At 45.4% G+C, this 24,678-nt stretch overlaps 2 protein-coding genes across 2 annotated transcripts in view; both read left to right on the top strand.

Annotated features, from left to right (window-relative positions):
* Positions 1-4,376: 4,376 nt before the first annotated feature.
* On the top strand, positions 4,377-11,898 carry LOC145352308 (acyl-coenzyme A thioesterase 1-like). Its single transcript, XM_080202061.1, has 3 exons — positions 4,377-4,938; positions 10,355-10,557; positions 11,195-11,898. Exons 1-3 carry the CDS (start codon positions 4,383-4,385, stop codon positions 11,762-11,764), a joined length of 1,329 nt encoding a protein of 442 aa, XP_080058187.1. The 5' UTR covers positions 4,377-4,382; the 3' UTR covers positions 11,765-11,898.
* Positions 11,899-23,909: 12,011 nt separating this feature from the next.
* Positions 23,910-24,678, top strand: part of dcaf5 (ddb1 and cul4 associated factor 5) — an 86,684-nt gene continuing 85,915 nt past the window's right edge. Inside the window, exon 1 of the mRNA XM_080203081.1 lies at positions 23,910-24,462. Within this exon, the coding sequence (XP_080059207.1) occupies positions 24,168-24,462 (295 nt within the window). The 5' untranslated portion in view covers positions 23,910-24,167. The remainder of the gene's footprint in view (positions 24,463-24,678) is intronic.

The raw sequence follows: 24,678 nt of genomic DNA, 5'->3' as shown, positions 1-24,678 counted from the left end.
AAGTTTGTATTCTGGATTCTTTATTACCGGTACTTATTGACTATTTGCTTTCTTGCACCCATCTTGGCAAGGAGGGAATGGTACAGCTACTTCTAAATACTTGGTGGCATCCAGATTTGAATACAGCAGCACAAACGTGGCTGGATCGATGCCTCATATGCATGAAAAATAATAAGGGTAAAGGTATTAAATGCCCTCCTGGAACCACTCCCTTGTCAGATGGTCCTTTTGCCTGTATACAGCTTGATTTTATTGGATTACCAAAAGTACAGTGCTATAAATATTGTCTAGTAATAGTTGATGTGTTTAGTAAATGGTTTGAAGCCTTCCCCACCAGGAATTCTACGCACATACAGTGGTGAAGTTATTGTTGACAGAAGTTATTCCTCGTTGTGGGGTACCCAAAATGGGAGCTCAGATAATGGACCACATTTTGTGACTCAGATTAACACTGAATTATGCAAAGTACTCGTAATCAAACAACAACTGCACTGCGCGTATCATCCGCAGGCAGCGGGAATTGGGGAAAGGGCTAATGGGACTTTAAAAGAAAAATTATCTAAATTGACTGAAGAAACTGGATTAAATTGGCTGAGGGTATTGCCCTTGGCACTGTTTCACATGCGAGTGACTCCCCAATCGCGGACCGGACTGTCAGCCGCAGAGATAGTCTACGGTCGGCCAATGAGGACTCCCTGGGATGCCCATGAAAAACCCCTGGAGGGAGTAGACCTCCAGGCGATGGGGGAACAGATGCAGAATTATTTGAAGCAATTAACACTTTCTCTGAAGTTTCTCCACTCCCAGGTAAAACAGGCACATCTCCCAGAGACAGCAGGGACAACCACCCCTCGATATCCAGTGATCGAACCCGGAGATTACGTATTGGTGAAGAACTGGGATAGAAAGAAACTAGGACAATGCTGGAGTGGACCTTTTCAACTACTACTGGCCACATCGACTTCTGTCAAGCTTGAAGGATGTTCAAATTGGATACGTTCATCCGAATACAAGAAGATTGTCTCCAACCCAGATACGAACACAGGATGAAGATCCTCATCATATTTTTCGGACTTTTAGGACTATTTGGACTTAATGGACATGTGGTAGTAAAAAAACGATTTACCCAAAGACTGCATGCTAATACCTATTTACATATGTCATATATGTACGCTGAAAAATTGAATGTAAGCAAGTGTTGGGTTTGTACCCACATCCCCGTCCATTCGTGGGAAGGAATACCTCTCCAATCCCTCCCATTCTATATAGCAGAAACAGTTGAATGGATTCTCTGTCGAAACCGAACAGGGATCAGGGGAGATATGATAAAATGGAAATCGGCTGGCTATGAAATGACTAGGTTTTCAGCTTGGAACCAGCCTGCTTATAATCATGCCTTGCTTCCACCCTCCCTTATTATCCCCTTGAATGATGTGCAAAGTTCCCTATGTTTTAGTAAATCAGGGAAAGGAAAGTTTATGGGGCAAAGTAGATGCAACCTTATAGCTGAGTGGCAAGGACCAATAGCAAATCTATCTAGCAAGGATATGTTTGTCCTTGATTGGTCCAAAGTACGGAATATATCCTCCAATAGCTCGTGGACACATACATCCCCAACACCCTGAATGACATTGGCTGATGATTTTACAGTCTATAATGGAAAAACTGGCAAACATAACGGCAGTAGATGCCAGGACAACTGGACAGGCACTGGCCGAGGTCTCGGCTGAGCTGGTGGCTGTCTGCACCATGGCATTATAAAACTGAATGGCTTTGGACCATCTGTTAACCTCGCAGGGAGGGATGTGCGCTGTTGTAGGTCAGGACTGCTGTACTTATATCCCAGATGCCTCTGAAAATATCACCAACCTGGCCGGCTACATCAAGAGGCAGGCTGATCAGCTTCAGGTGGTTGGCCAGGAATTTCATGAATATAACCCACCGGGTTGGTTAGGATGGTTGGGTCACGGATTATTCAATTGGATCTTTAAGGCTTTTATTTCGCTACTATTACTGTTACTTGGGATGGGATTGCTTGGTTGCTTGTGTAAATGCATTACTAATTGAGTCATGGATATACCTATTTAACTAGTTGTCATGATATGACAAAAGGAGGGAATGTGAAGTTGTACGAATGAAGTAGTGGCAAGACGATGAAAGTTGGTCAAGTATTTGGTAAAAAAAGGAAGACTGACTCCGCATAACCTAAGATATGAATAAGACCGGAGAAGGTCAAGACCTGATAAGGCTGACTCCACATAACTTAGGGCTGGAGGAGTGAGGTGAGATAAGGTCAGAGTCACAGAACCTTCTATTACATCAGAAAACAAGATATAGTCAGAGATCACAGAACCTTTCTGTTCCTTCAAAGAACAAGATAATGATATTATTGATGAGACAGAGGGGTCTCAGAGGTCACCGGATCATAATACAATTAATGATGTACTACTGCTTGTTTTACTAATTGAACTCCTGAGGTCATGTAAGCTCTTAAGAAAAAGGTATAACTATTGAACTGATTTGTGTAGTTGGCGCGGTCTTGGGATAGTATCAGCAGTTTGTAGGGACTGCTCTCTGTCTCCAAGATTCTGCCATATACTGCATGCAGTTTTGTGATAATAAAGGCTAGTTTTTTTTTTCAAATCAAACTTTGTTAAGTTTTAATATCACAGCTCAGGAAACAAGAAATTCTCCACTACAACACTTTAGCCCCACAAACTATATCTAATTTCTTTGTGAAATCAGACAACGTTTTGGCCTCAACTACTTTCTATGGTAGTAAATTCCATACATTTACCACCTTCTGGGTAAAGAAACATCTTCCCTCAGTTCTAAAAGGTTTACCCCTTATCAAACTGACCCCTGGTTCTGGACTCCCTTGCCATTGGGAACGTTCTTTCCGATCCACCCTGTCTAACCCTGTTAGAATTTTATATGAGATCCCCTCACTCTTTTAATTCCAGTGAATATAATCCTAACCAAGTAAATCTCTCCTCAAGTGACAGACCTGCCATCCCAGGAATCAGTCTGGTTAACTGTCGCTGTATTCTCTCTATAGCAAGAACATCCTTCCTCAGATAAGGACGCCCAAACTGCACCCAAACCCAAACTGAGAGTGTAGAATGTAATGTTACAGTCATAGCTAGGATGTAGAGATCAACTTAATACAGGGTAGGTCCAATCAAAAGTCTGATGGCAACAGGGAAGAAGCTGTTCTTGAGTTCGTTGTACGTAACCTCAGACTTTTGTACCTTTTTCCCGACGGAAGAAGGTGGAAGAGAGCATGTCCAGGGTGCGTGGGGTCACAGAATCGTAGAATCCCTACAGTGCAGAGGAGGCTATTTCACCCATCGAACCTGCACTGACAACAATCCCACCCAGGCCTTATCCCTGTAACCCCGCTAATCCCCCTGATACTAAGGGGCAATTCAGCATGGCCAAGAGCCCTCGATCACTTGGTTGGTACGTGACCTCATACTTTTGTATCTTTTTCCCAATGGAAGAAGGCGAAGGAGAGAATGCCCGTGCTGGCCCAGCCAGTGACACAACATCCTGAATGAAAAAAGGAGCAAAAAAAAACACTGAAAGGACCGAAAGCGAGAGGGATACTTTTGGACCAAATAGGCTGAATAAACTAGGCTTGTACTCGTCAGAGTTTAGAAGAATGAGGGGAGATCTCATTGAGACATATAAGATGATGAATGGGATGGATAGGATAGAGGTGGAGAGGCTCTTCCCGCTCAGAAAGGACAGTAGGACTAGAGGGCACAGCCTCAAGATAAAGGGGAGGCGGTTTAGAACGGAGTTGAGGAGGAACTTCTTCACTCAAAGGGTGGTGAATCTCTGGAATTCTCTGCCCGTTGAAGTGGTGGAGGCTGCCTCACTAAATATATTTAAGACGCGGGTTGATAGGTTTTTGATAGGCAAGGGGATTAAGGGTTATGGGGAGAGGGCGGGAATGTGGAACTGAGACACGACAGATCAGCCATGATCTTATTGAATGGTGGGGCAGGCTCGAGGGGCTAGATGGCCTACTCCTGCTCCTATTTCTTATGTACTTACGTTCTTATTGTGTTCCTCTGCATACAGTGTCAATCCTGTTGACAGAGCTGTGCTGAGTTGTTTCTGGCCTTGGTGTTTCTTCTCTGATTAATATCTCCACTTGTGTAAAGTGCAATCTGTCATGTGTGTTACTTTCAGAAAGTCAAGTCTCAATCCCCAGTTAAAAGCTTTAGCTTGGATCACTGTGTTCCTTGGCAACAGCTGGGAAGGTGTGGATGCTGGACATTGATCCCTCCTAGTGAGATTTCAGAAGGGCAATTCCAGCAAGCCAGACAGTGAAAGGCTTCAGACCCTCAGTGCCAATGCTGTCCCTAGTTTCCATGTCCCTGTCCAGCCAGCTCCGGATGGCGCTGAGCAGCTCCCGGTACCTCCTGAGCCACCACGTCCTGCTGGCTCACCAAGCCGGGATGGCAGTGAGCATCGGGGTCCAGCCCGGCCCCGACTCCCTGTTCGACGAGCCGCTGCGGATGCGGGTGAGCGGCCTCTCCCCGCTGCAGCCGGTCACCATGAAGGCCTGGCTCCGCGACGAGAAGGGTCAGCTCTTCCACTCCTTGGCTTTCTACCGGGCGGACGGCGAGGGCGAGCTGGACCCGGCTCTCTCCCCCTCCCTGGGGGGACACTACACCGGCATCCAGCCCATGGGGCTCCTCTGGTCACTCAGCCCCCAGACCCCCTTCACTCGCCTGGTCAAGCGGGACGTGGCCTCTTCCCCCTTCTCCGTCCACATCCAGGTGTTTGATGGACATTGCAGCCTGGAGCAGCTCACTCACCAGCCTTTGGCCACCGCCACCAACCAACGCTGGTTCATGAAGAAGGGGGTTAGCAGGATCCCAGTCAGAGAGGGCAGGGTCCGAGGCACCCTCTTCATCCCACCAGGTAAGACCTTACTTCAAATTTAACATCGATTTTATTCTGTGTTTTCCTCACTGTAGGAAAGTGTTATTGATATCTCAACACTGGGCCATGCTATAATACTGTGTCAGACCCAATTGCCTCAATATCAACTCATCACATAATTGGAGCCCCCCTATAAAAATCTCTTACAACTGAAGGTGCATAATACTTTTGCTTCAGAAAAGAATAATTAAATATCTTTATTTGATTTATTATTGTCACATGTATTAGCATACAGTGAAAAGTTTCTTGCAAGCTGTACAGACAAAGCATGCCGTTCATAGAGAAAGAAAAGAGAGAGTGCAGAATGTAGTGTTACAGTCATAGCTAGGGTGCAGAGGAAGATCAACTTAATGCAAGGTAGCTCCATCAAAAGTCGGACAGCAGCAGGGAAGAAGCTGTTCTTGAGTCGGTTGGTACGTGACCGCAGAGTTTTGTATCTTTTTCTCGACGGAAGAAGGTGGAAGAGAGAATGTCCGGGGTGCATGGCGTCCTTAATTATGCCGGCTGCTTTTCCGAGGCAGCAGAAAGTGGGTTTTTAAGTTTATAAAGATTCTACATTTTTAACACAGTATGAAATTGAATTGTATTTCATCATCTGTGTCCAAACACCTTCTGTGATTTATATTGTGGTCAGGCTTGAGTTCAAGCACATGAGAAAGCATCGACTAACCAAGTTACATTTTAGGAAGCATTCTAAGCTACCTGTAAATGTTTGCATTGGTAATGTTTAGCTAAATTAATCAGAAGTTTAAAATACTGATCCAGACAGCTTCCATTAATTCTTGAGGAGTGAACGTTGACTAAAATAAGGCTAATAAATACTTAACATTTAAAATGTAAATGTGAAATGCTCCAGTTTCCTCCCACTCTCCAAAGATGTGTAGGTTAAGTGGATTGGCCATGTTAAATTTCCCCTTAGTGTCCCAGAATGGATAGGTTAGGTGGATAGGTCATGATAAATTATCCCTTAATGTCCAAAAATGTGCAGTTTAGGTGGATTAGCCATGCTAAATTGTCCATTAGTGTCCAAAGTTGTATAAATTAAGGGGATTAGCCGTGGTAAATTGTCCAAAGATGTGCAGGTTAGGTGGATTAGCTATGATAAATTGCCGTGTAATGTTCCATGATGTGTAGATTAGGGGAATTAGCCATGTAAATTGCGCCTTCGTGTCCAAAAATGTACAGGTTAGGCAGACTGGTCATGCTAAATTGCTCCTCAGTGTCCAGGGTAAAAACACGGGGTTACGTGATAGGGCCTGCGTGGGATTGTAGTCAGTGCAGACTGAATGGTCCGAATGGCCTCCCCCTGCAATGATTCTATGTTCAAAGTATTGATTACATAGAGAAAGAATTTTATCCACACGGCGGTCATGCAATATCAGATCTCTGTTTCGGTGCCAGCCCTTCATATGGGACGGGGATTGTTGAAAGAATGATTGGGACACCATTCTTTTACCACAATTGACAGACAGTGCATAAAATAAATTCTTCTGGCAAGTATGTTACCGACAGCCACATTGAATAATATGTTTTTTTCTCGGCCTTTTGGCTAAGATTGGGCGTCAGGTCAAGCCCAGGGCGGGGTTCAATGCCTCATCTTGCCAGCTTTGTCTCCCGTGTGGGGATCTCGAATTGGATTCAAGGTTCATCTTCCGATTGGCCACTTTACAGCCTTCAGGACTGAACATGGGAGTTCAACAGCTTCAGGGGATGGGCTCTCTCTCCTCCTCCTTCACCCCCTTTTCCATTTATTTTATTTCATTCTGTTTCTTCTTTCCATCTTATTCATTCATTTTTCGCATCCTTCTTTCTCATTTCCATCTTTCCATTCCCGCTCTCCTTCGTACAACCCATGCCCCCCACCACCCCCCCCCCCCCCCACCCCAGCCCGACACACCCTTTCAGGGTAACTGCCTTGGCCATCCATACCTCTGTTCTGCCATTTGCACATTCTGATCTCTTAACGGAACACTTCTAGCACTTCTCTCAAGCTCCTTCATCCTCATTTCCATTCCCTTTGTCCTATTACAGCCCCCTCTCACCTCCCCCTCCACCTGCTCCCACCTCACTGTATAAATCCTCAGCTTTATGGAGTGGGAGAGGGTATATTGCCCGCAGTTTGCACTGATCAATCAAAGGTGTCTGGAAAACCAGGGGAATTATGAAATGTGTATATCATCCTGCTTTTTTACAAATAAATCCATACCCACTTCGTTGGGTGGTTAACACTTCAGTTAATGTGTTCCCTTTTCCAGATAAAGAGCCCTAATTAACCAATCGTAAACATTCATCTGTTTGAACAAGTTTCGCCAGCACACTGTTGCCAGGCTGCTGCTTTCCAGATTGGACTTTCAAGTCCTCACTCGCCATGCTAACACCTCTGATATTTTCTCCACTCTTTGAAGTCCAACGCTGTGCTCACAATCTGTTACTGTGCTTACTGTTTGTGCAGCTAGACCTGAGGGTCCTCGTACACCAGTGGCTGCATTGCAATGCTAGCAGGCAGCAAAGAAGGCAAAAGGTTTGTTGGCCTTCATAGCAAGAGGATTCGAGTACAGGAGCAGGGATGTTGCAAATATACAGGGTCTCGCTGAAACCACACCTGGAATATTGTGTGCAGTTTTGGGCTCCTTATCTCAGGAAGGATGTTCTTGCTATGGAGGGAGTGCGGCGAAGGTTTACCAGACTGATTCAAAGAAAATTGCAGCTAAGGAACAGGTCCTTTGGCCCTCCAAGCCTGCACCGACCATGCTGCCCATCTGAAAGTCTGTACTCATTGGATGTTGTCTTCATGGACTTCAGTAAGGCCATTGCCAAGGTCCTTTGTGGCAGACTGGTACAGAAGGTGAGGTCGCACAGGATCAGAGGTGAGTTGGCAACACGGATACAGAACTAGCTCAGTCATAGAAGACAGAGGGTAGCAGTGGAAGGGTGCGTTTCTGAATGGAGCGCTGTGACTAATGGCATTCCTCAAGGATCAATGCTGGGACCTTTAATGTGAGGCAGTATTGGTAGCACGGTTGTTAGCACTGCTGCTTCACAGCTCCAGGGACCTGGGTTTGATTCCCCAGCTTGGGTCACTGTCTGTGTGGAGTTTGCACATTCTCCTCATGTCTGCGTGAGTTTCCTCTGGGTGCTCCGGTTTCCTCCCACAGTCCAAACATGTGCACGTTAGGTTGATTGGCCACGCTAAATTGCCCCTTAATGTCCTGAGATGTGTGGGTTAGAGGGATTAGTGGGTAAAATATGTAGAGACAGTGGGGTAGGGCCTGGGTGGGATTGTGGCCAGTGCAGACTCAATGGGCCAAATGGCCTCTTTCTGCACTGTAGGGTTTCTATAATTCTATGTGCAGGTTAGGTGGATTGGCCATGCTAAATTCTCCCTCAGTGGTGACTAGGGAATTATCATAGTAACTTCATTTCAGTGTTAATGTAAGCCTACTTGTGACTAATAAATAAACTTTAACTTTAAAACCCTTCTGGGCACCATATCCCTCTATTCCCATCCTATTCATGTATTTGTCCAGATGCCTCTGGAAAGTCACTATTGTATCTGCTTTCACTACTTACCCCTGGAAGCAAGTCCCAGGAACCCACCACAAGTTGTGTAAAAAGCTTGTCTCGTACACCTCCCTTAAACATTGTCCCTCGCATCTTAAACCTTTGCCCCCTAGTAATTGACTCTTCCACGCTGGGAAAAAGTTTCTGACTATCCACTCTGTCCATGCCCCTCATAATTGTTTCAGTGAGAACAAACAAAGTTTCTCTAACCTCTTCTCATAGCTAATGCCCTCCATACCAGGCAACATCCTGGTAAATCTTTTCTTTACCCTCTCTAAAGCCTCCACATCCTTCTCATAGTGTGGTGACCAGAACTGAACACTGTATTCCAAGTGCAGCCTAACTAAGGTTCTATAAAGCCGCAACATGACTTGCCAATTTTTAAATTCAGTGCCTTGGCCAATGAATGCAAGTATGCCATATGCCTTCTTGACTACCTTCTCCACCTGCATTGCCACTTTCAGTTACCTGTGTACCTATATACCCTCTGCCTATCAATACTCTTAAAGGTTCTGCCATTTTCTATATATTTCCCACCTGTATTAGATCTTCCAAAATATATTACCTCACATTTGTCCAGATTAAACTCCATCTGCCATCTTTCCACCCAAGTCTCCAACCGATCTATGTCCTGCTGTATCCTCTGATGGCCCACATTGCTATCCGCAATTCCACCAACCTTCATGTTGTCCATAAACTTACTAATCAAACACATTACATCTTCCTCCAAATAATTTAGGTCCAAGCACTGATCCTTGAGGAATGCCACTAGTCACAGCCTTCTATTCAGAAATGCACCCTTCCGCTGCTACCCTCTGCCAGTTCCGTATCCATCTTGCCAGCTCACCTCTAAGCCCGCACACGACTTCACCTTCTGTACCAGTCTGCCATTAGGAACCTTGTCAAAGGCCTCACTGAAGTCCATAAAGACGACATCCGCTGCCCTACCCTCATCAACCAGCTTCATCACTTCCTTGAAAAACTTGATCAAGTGAGGTTGCCGAAACATGCCATACTTATCCTGGGATGGCAAGACTGACACGTGAGGAGAAATCGAGTTGGTTATAATTATGTTAGCTGGAGTTCAGAAGAATGAGGAGGGGATCTCATACAAACCCATAAAATTCTGACAGGACGAGACAGGGTACATTCAGGAAGGTTATTCCTGATGGTGGGGGAGTCCAGAACAAGGAGTCACAGGGGTGTGGGGTAGACCATTTAGGAATGTGGTACAAGGAGAAAGTTCGTCACCCAGAAGGTGGCCCGGCTGTGGAATTTGCTACCACAGAAAGCAGTTGAGGCTAAAATATTGAAGGTTTTCAAGAAACAGTTAGGTGTAGCTCTGGGGCTAAAGGGATCAAAGGATATGGGAGGGAGGTGGGATCAGGCCATTGAGTTGGATGATTAGCCATGATTATAATGAATGTCAGAACAGGCTGAAAGGGCCAAATGGCCACCTCCTGCTCGTGTTTCTATGTCTCTGTGTATATCTACCTCCAACATATAAGACTCCACCTTGCACAGAGTCCAAGTGACTGAAGAGAGCGACTGGGGAACCCGGAAGTGGCAGGTCCGAGGAGGTCTTGCCAAATTTAATGACAGGATCCCACTAGACTTATCTTCACACGGCAACCGCCTGCCGGGCTGTCCAGCTGTCACCTGGCAACAGTGCTGGCCACCAAAAAAATCAGAGGGTAGAAGCAAAGTGGGATTAGACCGGCAATCAGGAGGGAGGAAGACCCAGGGATTTTGGGATTAGATGACGGGAACGAGGTAAGTCAAAACAATTCAGAAGAGGCATCAATATTGGAATAAACTTTCTTGAATTCAACAGGAAAGGGGCCATTTCCTGGAGTGATTTGTGTGAATGAAATGCAAAGTAGATTGACAGAATACAGAGCCAGCCTCTTGGCAAACCATGGTTTTACAACACTGGCATTAGCCTACCGATACCATGCCCACCTCCCCGAGGACAAGCTAACCCTTGACTTAGAATATTTCGAAGAAGCTGTGAAGTTTTTGCAGGAGTATCCAAAGGTCAGTTACCTCATCAGATAAATAACTTATATTTAGTAACATTTGTGCTAAGATGGAGTTGACCTGCTGTTTATCGATGACAAAGATCTCTAACATTAAGCATCCTGTGGGTGACACGGTGGCACAGTTGTTAGCACTGCTGCCTCACAGCCTCAGGGACCCGGGTTCAATTCCAGCCTTGGGTCGCTGTCCATGCGGAGTCTGCACATTCTCCCAGTGTCTGCGTGGGTTTCCTCCAGTACTCCAAAGGTGTGCAGATTAGGTTGATTGGTCATGCTATATTGTTCCTTCATGTCAGGGGAATTAGTTGAGTAAATATGTGGGGTTACGGGGATAGGGCTTGGGTGGGATTGTGCTCGATAGACCAAATGGCCTGTTTCTGTACTATAGGGATTCTATGAATTCATCTGCTGTGGTGGGATTTGAACCTCCGTCCCCAAAGAATTAGCCTGGGTCTCTCGATTACTAGTCCAGTGATGTTACCACTGCGCCACCATCTCCCTTTCTCCAGAGGAGCACCTGTCTTACAGTATCTTAATCCTTCAGTTTATTTTCTCTTTCAGTAACATGATCTTATTGTGTGTCGCTGTTCTGAGTATGTGTTGCCCTTTATGAATATTTGAGAAATGTCTTCCAGGTTAAAGGTCCTGGCATTGGAGCAATGGGAATATCAAAAGGTGCAGACCTGGTTCTCTCAATGGCCACCTTCCTGCCAGATGTACTTGCAGCCGTTGTTATCAATGGATGCATCACCAGTGCTGTACTTGGACTGCGCTTCAAGAACGAGCTGGTTTCTGCTGGTCTGGGTTACACAATGAGCCGAATGTTGGTTGCAGACTCGGGAGTCGCAGACATATTTGAGGTAATAAACAGAGTTAACAAGGACAGTATGATGCCAATAGAAATGGCTGAGGGAACCATCCTCTTCGTGGTCGGAGAAGATGATAGGAACTGGAACAGCAAGTTCTTTGCCGTTGAGGCCATAAAAAGGCTGGAAGAGCACGGCAAGGATAATTTTCAGATCCTCAGCTACCCAGGAGCTGGGCATTACCTGGAGCCCCCGTTTTTCCCCTTTTGCTATGCCTCTTACCACGCGGTGGCAGGTGTGCCAACAAGGTGGGGCGGGAATGCCAAGGCACATTCATTTGCACAGGAGGACCTGTGGCCAAAGGTTCAGGAATTTCTCCGGAAATCCCTCAATCAGTAGAGGGATTTACTAAATCAGTAAAGACGGATTGCTGTAGCAATGGTGGAGTCCGGGCAGAATGATGACCCTCATGATCACAGAATCCCTACAGTGAAGAAGGAGGCCCATCGAGTCTGCACCGAACACAAGGCCTTATCCCCATAACCCTACATATTTACCCTGTTAATTCCCCGACACTAGGATCGATTTAGCTTGGCCAATCTATCTAACCCACACATCTTGGGACACTGAGAGGCAATTTAGCATGGCTAATCCATCTAACCTGCAGATCTTGGGACACTAAAGGGCAATTTAGCATGGCCAACCCACCTAACATCTTTAATAGAGAGAAACAGAGATTGCAAACATATCAGATACCCAGGGGATGGAGTGTGTGCGCAACTCACTCAAAATGATTCAGAGTTTGAGAGACTTCACTTCCAAAACTAATAATATCTGGAAACATTACTGAGAGGATTTTAGTACAGGAGCAGGGATGTTTTACTGCAAGTGTATCATTCCATCAAAATGACTCACCTGTTGAAGGGACAGTGTTTCGAAAGCTCGTGCTGCCAAATAAACCTGTCGGACTTTAACCTGGTGTTGTGAGACTAGTTACATTGTATCAAAATGACCAATGGCTAAACTCCATAACTGGTTCAATGCTAACCTATGATTTGAGCCAGCAGTTTGTGAGTCACGGCACCTTCAGTCAAAACTCACACGATTTGTTTCTCATCATTTCATTCCTCCAATCCACCAGACAGCGATCTGATCACTTCAACAGGAAGGGACTGGATCAATACAAATCATTTATTCCATTAAAATTCATTGTGTTGACAAGAATGGAAACATAGAAAATAGGAGCAAGAGTAGGCCCTTCGGCCCATCAAGCCTTGTCCATCGTTCAGTATGATCACAGCTGGTCCTCTATTTCAATACCAGGCTTGTGTTCCCATTCCCCTTTACAGTAGGAGTTGGGGGGTATGGGGGGGGGGAGGGATGTATTGTAAAGCCTCTCACATCCCCATCCTTTCCTGCCATGTAGAGCTAATAATGGGGAGGTGATGGCCTGATGGTATTATTGCTAAACTGTTAATCCAGAAACTCAGCTAATGTTCTGGGGACCCAGATTTGATTCCCACCATGACAGGCGGTGGAATTTGCATTCAATAAAAATAAATCTGGAATTAAAAACCTACTGATGACCATAAAACCATTGTCATTTGTCAGCAACACCCTGTCTGGTTTTCTTCCTTCTGGGGAGGAAATCTGTCATCTTTACCTGGTCTGGCCAACATGTGACTCCAGATCCACAGCAACTGCCCTCAGGCAACTAGGCCTGGGAAATAAATGATGCCCATGCTGCACAGTGGCACAGTGGTTAGCACTGCTGCCTCACAGCGCCAGGGACTCGGGTTCAATTCCCGGCTTGGGTCACTGTCTGTGTGGAGACTGCACGTTCTCCCCGTGTCTGCGTGGGTTTCCTCCGGGTGTTCTGGTTTTCTCCCACAGTCCAAAGATGTGCAGGTTAGGCAGATTGGCTGAGCTAAATTGTCCCTTTGTGTCAGGGGGATTAGTGGGTAATAGGTGGGGTTACCGGAATAGGGCCTGCGTCGGATTGTGGTCAGTGTAGGCTCGATCAGCCAAATGGTCTCCTTCTGCACTGTAAGTATTCTATAATTCTATGTCCCATTAATTAATTAAAAAAACACTTATTAACATCTCATTGGCTGTAGAATTTAGATTCTGTGATCTTCATGTTGAATGTAAAGGTTGAATTTAATCTTGGGTTTTGCCACGTTAAACATGAAGATTGATAGTTATTGATTGTTGCTGGTGTCACGTGTATCCTATCATCTTATGTCACTGATACTCAATAAATTAACTTTATTTTGTGTGTAAGATGTTCTTAATCTTGAGAGTTCTCTATGATCTATCTCAATATCACCATGACCTTTTAAATAGATGTCTCACTGGGTCATTTTTATTCCAAAAGCGTATGTTGTGATTGGTGTGTTTCTATTGAACTATTCCCCATAACAGTCAATCATTCAGATACCATAATGAAGCTGCTAAGAGTGGGCAGGCACACCGACCAAAGTAAGGTCACCTCACCCATCTCCCGAAAAGAGACTGTATTCTTTACATAAGACCATAAGAAGTAGGAGCAGAATTAGGCCATTTGACCCATCTGGTCTGCTCCGCCATTCAATTGTGGCTGATACGTTTTTCATCCCCATTCTCCTGTCTTCTCCCCATACTCCTTGATCCCCTTATTGATCAAGAACCTATCCATCTCTGTCTTAAAGACATTCAATGACCTGGCCTCCACAGCCTTCTGCAGCAATGAGTTCCACAGATTCACCGCTCTGTAGTTGGTTGGATGTCAAACAATGAAGAGACAGTGTACAGGAATGAGATCGAGAATCTGGTGAACTGGTGTGGCAACAATAATCTCTCCCTCAATGCCAACAAGATGAAGGAGATTGTCATTGACCTCAGGAAGCGTAAAGGAGAACATGATGGACTGGATGTTGCATCCATGTGACAAATAATCAGATAATGGGGAAGAAATAGAAAAGGTCCCGAGTTTCAAGTTTTTAGGTGTCCAGATCACCAACAAACTATCGTGGTGACCCTATGCTGATATTATAGTTCAGAAAGCCTACCAATGCCTCTACTTTCTCTGAAGACTAAGGAAATTTGGCATGTCAACTGCAACTCTCACCAACTTTTACAGATGCACCAGAGAAAGCATTCTTTCCGGTTGTATCACAGCTTAGTATGGGCTCCTGCTCTGACCAAGACTGCAAGAAAGTACAAAAGGTCATGAATGTAGCCCAATCCAACACGCAAACCAGCCCCCTCTTCATTGACTCTGTCTACACTTCCCGATGCCTTGGAAAAGCAGCCAGCATAATTAAGGACCCCACGCACCCCGGACATTCTTCCACCTTCTTCCTTTGGGAAAAAGATACAAAAGTCTGAGGTCACGTGCCAACAGACTCAAGAACAGCTTCTTCCCTGCTGCTGTCAGACTTTTGAATGGATCTACCTCGCATTAGGTTGATCTTTCTCTACACCCTAGCTATGATTGTAACACTCCATTCTGCACTCTCTCATTTACTTCTCTATGCATGGTATGTTTTGTCTGTATAGCATATAAGAAACAATACTTTTCACTGTATGTTAATACATGTGACAATAATAAATCAAATCATTATGGAATTATAGAGTCCTACAGAGCAGTAGGAGGCCATTCAGTCCATTGAGTTTGCACGACCACAATCCCACCCAGGCCTTATTCCTGTAATCTCACATATTTACCTTTCTAATCCCCCAACACTAGCTTGACCAATCAACCTAAACTACACATCTTTGGACTGTAGGAGGAAACCAGAGCACCCGGAGGAAACCCATGCAGACACAGGGAGAATGTGCAAGTTCCACACAGACAGTGACCCGAGCCAGGACTCAAACCCGGGTCCCTGGCGCTGTAAGGCAGCAGTGTTAACCACTGTGCCACCATGCCACTCTTGAGATGGAATATTAACGACAGTGGAGATTCAAAGGCGATACATCAAAACAGCTCGCTACAATATAATCAACAGATGCATAAATTGTCAAAAGATTGATGGGATGCTGGACCTCATAATGGGAGAACTGGAATATAAAGGGGAGATGTTTTGCTCGAACTTTACAAAATCGTTGTTATGTCACAGCTGAAGCATAGTTTACGGGTCTGGGCACTTCAATTTAGAAATAATATTGGAAGGAGTGCAAAGCAGATTCATTAGCATGTCACCAGGGTTCCCATAGAAGAGATGCAAGTCAGGATGACATAAAACTGGGTTATGTTCCCTGAAATATAAATGAATAAAGGATGGTTTGATTCGGGACTTTAGGATTTTGAAATTAATTTTGATTTGATTTGATACAGTGGGATACAGTGGGAAGTATTGTTATTAGTTCTTGCACACTGTACAGGCAAAACATCCTGTTCATAGAGCACATGGGGAGAAGGAATGGAGAGGGTGCAGAAGGTAGTGTTACAATCTCATCGAATACAGGAGCAGAAGTGAGGTGACTACGAACTGCCCTTGCTCCTATTTCTCCTGTGCTGATGTTTCGAAAGGCGGGTCTTTCCTTTTGAGGCTCATTCCACAAAATATTATAGAATTATACAGTCCCTGCACAGCAGTACAAGGCCATTCAGCCCATCGAGTCTGCACCGATCACAATCCTATCCAGGCGCTATTCCGGGAACCACATGTCTTTACCTTGCTAATCTCTCTGACACTATGGGGCAATTTGGCATGGCCAATCAACCTAACTTGCACATCTTTGGACTGTGGGAAGAAACTGGAGCACCCGGAGGAAACCCACGCAACACGGGGAGATCATGCAAACTCCACACAGTGGTCCGGACAAAATTGTTTTCCACCATTTTACTTATCAGTGTTTGATGTATGTTAATCATCTGTTGTTGATAGCCTGAGTCTCAATCTGACAACGTGTATATTTATAGAATCATAGATTCCCTACACTGCAAAAGAAGGCCACTTGGCCCATCAAGCCTGCACCAACAACAATTCCACAAGGGTTCTATCCCCATAACGCCACATATTTACCCTGCTAATCCCCTGATACAAAGGGACAATAGCCAATCCACATAACTTTCACAGCTTTAGACCGTGGGAGGAAACCCACACAGACAAGGGAGAAGGTACAAACTCCATACAGTCATCCCAGACTAGAATTGAACCTGGGTCCATGGCGCTGTGAGGCAGCAGTGCTGACCACTGTGCCACCAATACATCTTTGGAAGAAGGGAGTATCAAATCAAATCAAATCAAATCAATTCAATTCAGTTCAATGGAATCAATCCAATCAAATCTTATCAATTCAATTCAAATCAGATCAATTCAATTCAATAGAATCAATCCAATCAAATCAAATCAATTCAATTGAATGCATTCAAATAAAATGAAATAAAATCAATTAAATTCAATCTAATTAAATCAAATCAGATCAATTCAATTCAATCAAATCAATTAAATTCAAATCAGATCAATTTAATTCAGTACAATCCAATTCACTTCCAATCAATTTAATTTATATGAAATTCTCAAAATTATGAAAGGGTTTGATAGAGTAAAAGCGAGAGGATATATTTTCATAACAAGAGTTTTGATAATCAAATGGCACAGATTTAAGATAATTGGCAAAAACTACCAAAGGATAGAGGAAATTATTTTATGTAGTGAGCTATGATCTTGGATGCACTACCTGAAGAATTGGTGGAAACAGATCAGAAAGTATCTGTTTCAAAAGAGAAAGAAGTGTATATTTGAAAAGGAAGAAAAATATCCTCGCTTTGGGGAAAAAGGCAGAGTAGATGGCTTTTTCAAAGAATTAGTAGAGGCAGAATGGGCCATTTGTACTATAAGATTCTATTCCAATTCAATTTATTTCACTGAAAAGTCTGTAGGGAATAATTCCATGAAGTCCAATTTTCTACTTAATTGTAAAGAAGTAGATGATTTAGATAATTTCAGTAGGAGTTATGAGTCATTAGCAAACCAGTGTAAGCAGAACAAAGAAGTCTGGGCTAAAATGCTGATGGTATCACAGCAATCAGCATGTTTGCACATTCATTTAATTGACAGTGGACTCTATAAATTGTAACGTATGCTATTTCTGCTGCTTGTGACTCAATGTGCCAAGCCTACAGATTTCAAGATGGTAAGAAAGTGTATGAAACTCCATATACTGCAACAGAGATTTAGTCATACAGCTGGAAGGTATTAATAAAATTGTAACTGGAAGAGGAGAATGTAATTAATTATAATCAACCGTGTGATTAATTAAGAGCGGCACAGTGGTTAGCACTGCTGTCTCACAGCATCAGGGAACAAGTTCAATTCTGTCCTTGGGTCACTGTCCGTGTGGAGTTTGCATGTTCTTCCTGTGACTGCGTGGGTTTCCTCCGGGTGCTCCGGTTTCCTCCCATAGTCCGAAAGACTTATTGGTTAGGTGGATTGGCCATGCTAAATTGACCTTTAATGTCCAAATATGTGTAGGTTAGAGGATTAGCAGTGTACACACGTGAGGTTGTGGGTAGGTCTTGGTAAGAGTCATTGCAGATTTGATGGGCCAAATGGCCTCCTTTTTGCACTATAGGGATTCGATGATTCTATGATTTTATGGGATGACGGGGTTCTTGTGCAAGGTTGGACGACATTGAAACCAAATTCTGAAATGAATTAGCTGACAACTGGATAAATGGCGAAGTGAACAGCCATTTAATCCAGGATGGGATGTGGGGCAAGAGGGAAAGTGATACCAAACAGCCAGGAGAAAAGATTGGGATAGATTAGCTGAATAGTAGCACGGTGATTAGCACCGGGGAACAGGTTCAATTCCGGCCTTGGGTCACTGTCTGTGCAGAGCCTGCACGTTCTCCCCCGTATCTGCGTGGGTTTCCTCTGGGTGCTCCGGTTTTCTCCCACAGTCCAAAGATGTGCGGGTTAGATGGATTGGCCATGTTAAATTGATCCTTTCTGTCAGGGGGAATTGGCAGGGTAAAAATGTGGGGTTACGGGAAAAGGGCCTGGGTGGGATCCTGGTCAGTGCAGACTCGAAGGGCCAAATGGCCTTCTTCTGCACTGTAGGGATTCTATGATTCTGTTCTATAGAAATGGAAGGTAATGACATTGAATGGCTTAACACAGAGAAAGAGTAAAGGGAATGAAGAAAATCAAATAGATCAATTATAATCTGAGATACAAGAATGACGTACAATTCTGGACCAAAAAAGCGAGGAAAACAAGCAGTGTATAAATATGGGCAGAATGTAAAGTGTGCTGCTGTGCTCAGAATGTGGAATTAAACTGGGTGTATTAGAAGCAATTATATCGCAGGAGGGTATAAAGTTTATTTATTATTGTCACAAGTGGGCTTACATTAACACTGCAATTAAGTTTTTGTGAAAATCCCCTAGTCGTCACACTCCAATGCCTGTTCGGGTACACTGAGGGAGAATTTAGCACGGCCAATGCATTTAACCAGCATGTCTTTGGACCGTGGGAGGAAATCAGAGCACCTGGGGGAAACCCACACAGACATGGGGAGAATATGCAGACAGTGACCCAAGCCAGGAATCAAACCCAGGTCCCTGACGCTGTGAGGCTGCTGTGCTAACCACTGTGCTACCGTGCTGCCCTTGGATCAGCTAGATTTCATTATCTCTTACCAAGTAAGGTTGATATCGGACTGTGGGAGGAAACCAGAGCATCCGGACGAAGCCCACACAGACACGGGGAGAATGTACAGACTCCGCACAGATAATGATCCAACCCAGAGAATCAAACCCAGGTCCCTGGTGCTGTGAGGCAGCAGTGCTAGCCATTGTGCCACCACATTAAGGGAGGACATTTCTGGTGCAACTTCAAATGATCTAAAAATCTTGTTGATTGATCAGGAGTACAAGTCCCTGAAGCAATTAAGGGAAAAACCAAATCCATTGCCTCACAGGGTTTGTGTTCTTGGCAACCAAATGGTCAGTCAGATTGCTCCTACCAACTAGGTGTGTGTCCATAGGCACAGGAAGCAGAGGGGAGGATTGAGGTCCATTGGTCCCATTTGGGAACACGGAACCCAACCATTTTGATTTTCATTCAATTGAGACTTGGGTGTGCAAGGCACAATTTTAAAACTTGCAGATGACCCAAAACTTGGAAGAACCCTGAGCCATGAGGAGTGATAGACTTCAGGAGGACAGGCTGATGGAATCGGCGGACACATGGCAGATGCAAACCAATCGCAGATTCATAGAACCACTACAGTGCAGAAGGAGGCCATTCAGCCCATTGTGCCTACACTGACAACAATCCCACCCAGGTCCTATCTCTGTAACCTCACATATTTACCCTACTAGTCCCCCTGACACTAAGGGGCAATTTAGCACAGTCAATCAACATAGCCTGCACATTTTTGGGCTGTGGGAGAAAACAAGAGCACCCGGAGGAAACCCAAGCAGACACAGGGAGAACATGCAGACTCCACGCAGACAGTGACCCAAGGCCGGAATTAAACCCGGGTCCCTGTCGTGCCCCCAGGAAGTGCAAGGTGATGCATTTTTGAAGAAAGAACATGAAGAGACAACATAGACTAAAGAATAAAATTCTAAAGAGGTTGCATGAACAAAGAGACCTGGGGGTATATACACAAATCATTGAAACTGGAAGGCTTGGTTGAAGATTTGGTTAGAAAGCCATATGGGATCCCGGCCTTAATAAATAGAGATTACAGAAGTTATAATGAATTATTCCAACAAACTGGCTCAGTATCAACTGGAGTATGGCACCTACTTCTGAGCATCACGCTTTAGGAAGGATGTGAAAACTTTGGTGAGGGTTCAAGAAGTATTTAGAATTCTACAGTGCAGAAGGAGGCCATTCAGCCCATCGGGTCTGCACCAACCACAATCCCACCTAGGCCTAATCCCCATAACTCCATGCATTTATCCTAGCTAGTCCTTCTGATACTAAGAGGCAATTTAGCATGGCCAATCCACCTAACCCGCACATCTTTGGACGGTGGGAGGAAACCGGAGGAAACTCACGCAGAAACGAAAGAACATGCAGACACCACACAGATAGTGACCCAAGCTGAGAACTGAACCTGGGTCCCTGGCGCTGTGAGGCAGCGGATCGAACCACTGTGCCACCTTTTAAATCAATGGTTCTGGGGTTTGGAGATGTGAGTAGGTTGGAAAAGCTACAGTGTCGTCCTTTTACAAGGGGGTGTTGAGTGGAGGTTTGATAGAGCTGTTCAAAATCGCGAGGTGTCTGAACAGAGAGAAATTGTTCCCATTGGCAGAAGGGTCGAGAACTGGAGGAATTAAATCTGACGTGAGTGGCAAATTAAAGGTGACATGAGGAAAAACATCTGTATCCAGCATAACCAGCTGGATCACGAGTCCAATGGCATTACCACAATGTCACTAACTTCACCCTGAAGGAGGCAACATATCGCAGGACTGGGGGAAGAACCAAAGAATGGGACTAGCTGAAATTCCATTTACAGACACCTGGCATGGGTGACTGTAACCTGTGCTGTGACCATTCTATGATTGTGGGTGGGAGTGTGCCATTACACCCTTTGCAAAGAACCTACCAGTGCCTGCATGTTGTGGGGTTTGGTTTCACTTTAAACTGTGCCTGCATTGTAATCAAAGGTTTACAACGTAAGGGCAATTAGAGGTTAAAAAAACTAAGTGTTGCTCAGCAACCAGAGGCCCACATTGAAGAGTAGAAGTAGTCGTGTTCAGCTGGAACCAGGTATCTGAGAAGAAAGCAGCTCTCACAAACACTGCCTCTGCAGAGAGGTCAATGGCGTAAGGGCAGCAAGCAAGTCCCAGAAGCTAAAGAACAGATAGTTCTAAAAACCAAGGAATGACAGAAGAGTCCCAGGAAGGCTGAATCAAATGGACAAAGAACTAGTGTCTGAACAAGATACTGTTCACTTAAGTTAAAGGAGCGAGAGAGGGAGGTTCTGAGTCAAAGACAGAGCTGCAAGGTGTAGACCTGGTGAACTTGGCTCCTGTGAAGTCAGGCACCTGAAGTGATCCTAAGATTGGAAACACCTTAACGCAGCCTGTGAGGCAGTGGTGTTCTGTTGGCATGGCTAGGTGCCTGAGAGATTGCGCGGAAGCTTGAATGCATGTGGCAATCCAAGGCACGGGAGAGGTTAAAATTCTGGATGTGGATCCTTGGTAAAGGTATCCGAGAAAAAGCCTTCTGTGGGAGAAGATTACAAAGTGTGCTGCTTGTAAGTGGAGTTTGGAAACAGTCCAGAGTTCCAGTGAGACCAGTTGGCTCATAGTGTGACAAATATCTGGGAGGATCTGTCACTTGGTTTCAGACTGTGGTGTGTCTGAGAGCATTTTGCGTATTGGTTTACATGGACTTACTGAGAATATTAGTGTAAAAGGTACTTTGTAACTTGTGTAATGCTTTTAAATCTGTATACACCTGTAAGGCTGCAGTAGGAGTGAAGGAGAGTGTGTGATAGTTAATCATTTCTTGTTTAATACATGTTTAATTCCTTTGTTGGAGTTAGTTGGCAGTCCCATGACTCTGTTCATCCACACTGCTTCACAAAAAATAAAACTTAGGACATATTGAGCCAGGTTTCAGCCCTGGAATCTGTAATACCATCAGCTGAAATTTTAACAACTTATTTTTATTGCCTCTTTTCGTGCTGTATACTCACTCTCTTCCCCCAGACATTGACTGACCTGAGTATTTCCAGCATCATTATCATTTGTATTGCCTCTTTGTGTGCTGTTTAATCCCACTCTCTCCCTAGATGCTGACTGACCTGCTGAGTATTTCCAACTTTAGGAAGTGTGGTGAAGGACATGCCCCTGTCTACATCAAAGGTGATGAAGTGGAAATGGTCGACAGCTTCATGTTTCTAGGCGTTTAGATCACCAACAATCTGTCCTTCTCCCTCCATGCCAATGGTATAGTTAAGAAAGTCCATTAACGCCACTACTTTCTCAGAATGCTAAGGAAATTTGGCATGTTCACTATGACTCTCACCAATTTTTACAGATGCACCAAAGAAAGCATCCCTTCCAGATGTATCACAGCTTGGTATGGCTCCTGCTCTGACCAAGACCACAAGAAACTAAAAAGAGTTGTGAACGTAGCCCAGTCCATCACGCCACCAGCCTCCCATCCTTTGACTCCATCTACACTTCCCATTGCCTCGGGAAAGCAGCCAGCATAATCAAGGAACCCACGCATCCCGCATATACTCTCTTCCACCTTCCATCAGGGAAAAAGATACCAAAACCTGAGATCACGTATCAACCGATTAAAGAGCAGCTTCTTCCCTGCTGCCATCAGACTTCTGAATGGACCTGCCATATATTAAGCTGATCTTTCTCCTCACCCTATCAGTAACTGCAATACGATACTCTGCAGCCTCTCCTTTCCTTCTCCCCTATGTACTCTATGAACAGTTTGTTTTGTCTGTATAGCGTGCAAGAAACAATGCCTTTCACTGTATCCCGATACATGTGACAATAAATCAAATCAAATTAAATTATCATCTTTATTGCCTCTTTCTGTGCTGTGTAATCATTCTCTCCCCCGGATGCTAAGTGACTTGCTGAGTATTTCCTGCATCATTACAATTATTATTGTCTCTTTCTGTGGAGTGTAACCATTCTCTCCCACAAACACCGTCTGTGCTGAGTATTTTCAGTATTACTACCATTATTTTGTATTTTATTACCGCTTTCTGTGCTGTGTAATCATTCTCTCCCCCAGACATTGAGTTACTGAGTATTTGCAGTGTTAATAATATTATTTAGTAATGTATTGCCTCTTTCTGTGCACTGTAACCATTCTCTCCCTCTGGATGCTGACTGACCAGAGTATTTCCAGGATCATTATATATACTATAAGTGATATATTATGTATAATACAAATATTATTGTCTCTTTGGTGATTGTGGAAAGGAATCACTCTCTCCCCTGACACTGTATTTGCAGCATTAATATTACTATTTAGTTATGTATTGACTCTTTCTGTGCAGCGTAGTCATTTTCTCCCCCAAGACACTGATTGACTTGCTAAGTATTTGCAGCATTAATGCTGTTATTTTGTTTTCTATTGCCTCTTCCTGTGGAGTGTAACAATTCTTTCCCCAAGATGCTGATTGACCAGAGTATTTCCAGCATTATTATCAATAATATTGCCTCTTGCTGTGCAGTGTCATCAGTCTCTCCCCCAGTCACTGTGCTGGGGATTTGCAGTCAGTGTCTGTGTTGCCTCTTGCTGTGCAGTGTGATCACTCTCTTCCCCCAGTCACTGGATATTTGCAGTCAGTGTCTGTGTTGCCTCTTGCTGTGCAGTGTGATCACTCTCTTCTCCCAGTCACTGTGCTGGAGATTTGCAGTCAGTCTCTGTGTTGCCTCTTGCTGTGCAGTGTGATCACTCTCTTCCCCCAGTCACTGGATATTTGCAGTCAGTGTCTGTGTTGCCTCTTGCTGTGCAGTGTGATCACTCTCTTCCCCCAGTCACTGTGCTGGGGATTTGCAGTCAGTGTCTGTGTTGCCTCTTGCTGTGCAGTGTGATCACTCTCTTCCCCCAGTCACTGTGCTGGGGATTTGCAGTCAGTCTCTGTGTTGCCTCTTGCTGTGCAGTGAGCAGCTCTCAGCCCCCTGGCTGGGATGTTGACAGCCGCACGGGCGGCTCGCTGAGGCTGCGGGAGGGAGAAGCGGGACCGAGGCGGTGTCCGGCCGCAGGCGGGGGGGAAGCGAGGCCTGTTGTGCGGATGACCCAGTGACCGCGGGGGTTTGTCCGGCCCGGCGGGGCTGAGCCGCACCGGGAGGCGGCTCTGGATGTGGGGCTCGGGCCTGTGGCGGCTCCACAGCCCGGCAGCGAAGAGGAGGCGGCGGGGGAGCCGGGGACCAGACCCAAGCCCAGGCCCGGCGGCGATGCGGGAGGCCGGGCCCGAGCCGCTGCTGCGCTTCCTGGGCCGCCGGGCGCTGAGCGGGGACCGCTTCCTGAAGGAGGCCTTCCAGCGGCGCCGCCTGGCCGCCTGCCGCAGCCTCTTCCGCAAGGACCTGCTCGGACACTTCGGCTGCGTCAACGCCATCGAGTTCAGCGGCGGAGCCGGGGAGCTGCTGGTGTCGGGTAAGCGGGGGAGGCCGGGGCCGGGGAGGGAGAGGCCGGGGCCTGAGGCCTTAGCGCTCGGCTGAGGCGAGAAATCGAGGCCGTGGTCTGAGTGAGGGCTACAGGCCGCACGGCCTATCCCGGGGCTGCGTTGACAACGCGGTATTGTGGACCCCCCCAAATCTCCCCCCCCCCCCAAATCTCCCCCCCCCCAAATCTCCCCCCCCCCAAATCTCC

Source organism: Carcharhinus amblyrhynchos, chromosome 14, assembly GCF_965287045.1.
Source record: "Carcharhinus amblyrhynchos chromosome 14, sCarAmb.v2.hapA, whole genome shotgun sequence".
Taxonomy (NCBI): Eukaryota; Metazoa; Chordata; class Chondrichthyes; order Carcharhiniformes; family Carcharhinidae; genus Carcharhinus; species Carcharhinus amblyrhynchos.
The sequence above is the reverse complement of the archived record's forward strand: the minus strand, read 5'-3'. Positions and strand labels throughout refer to the sequence as shown.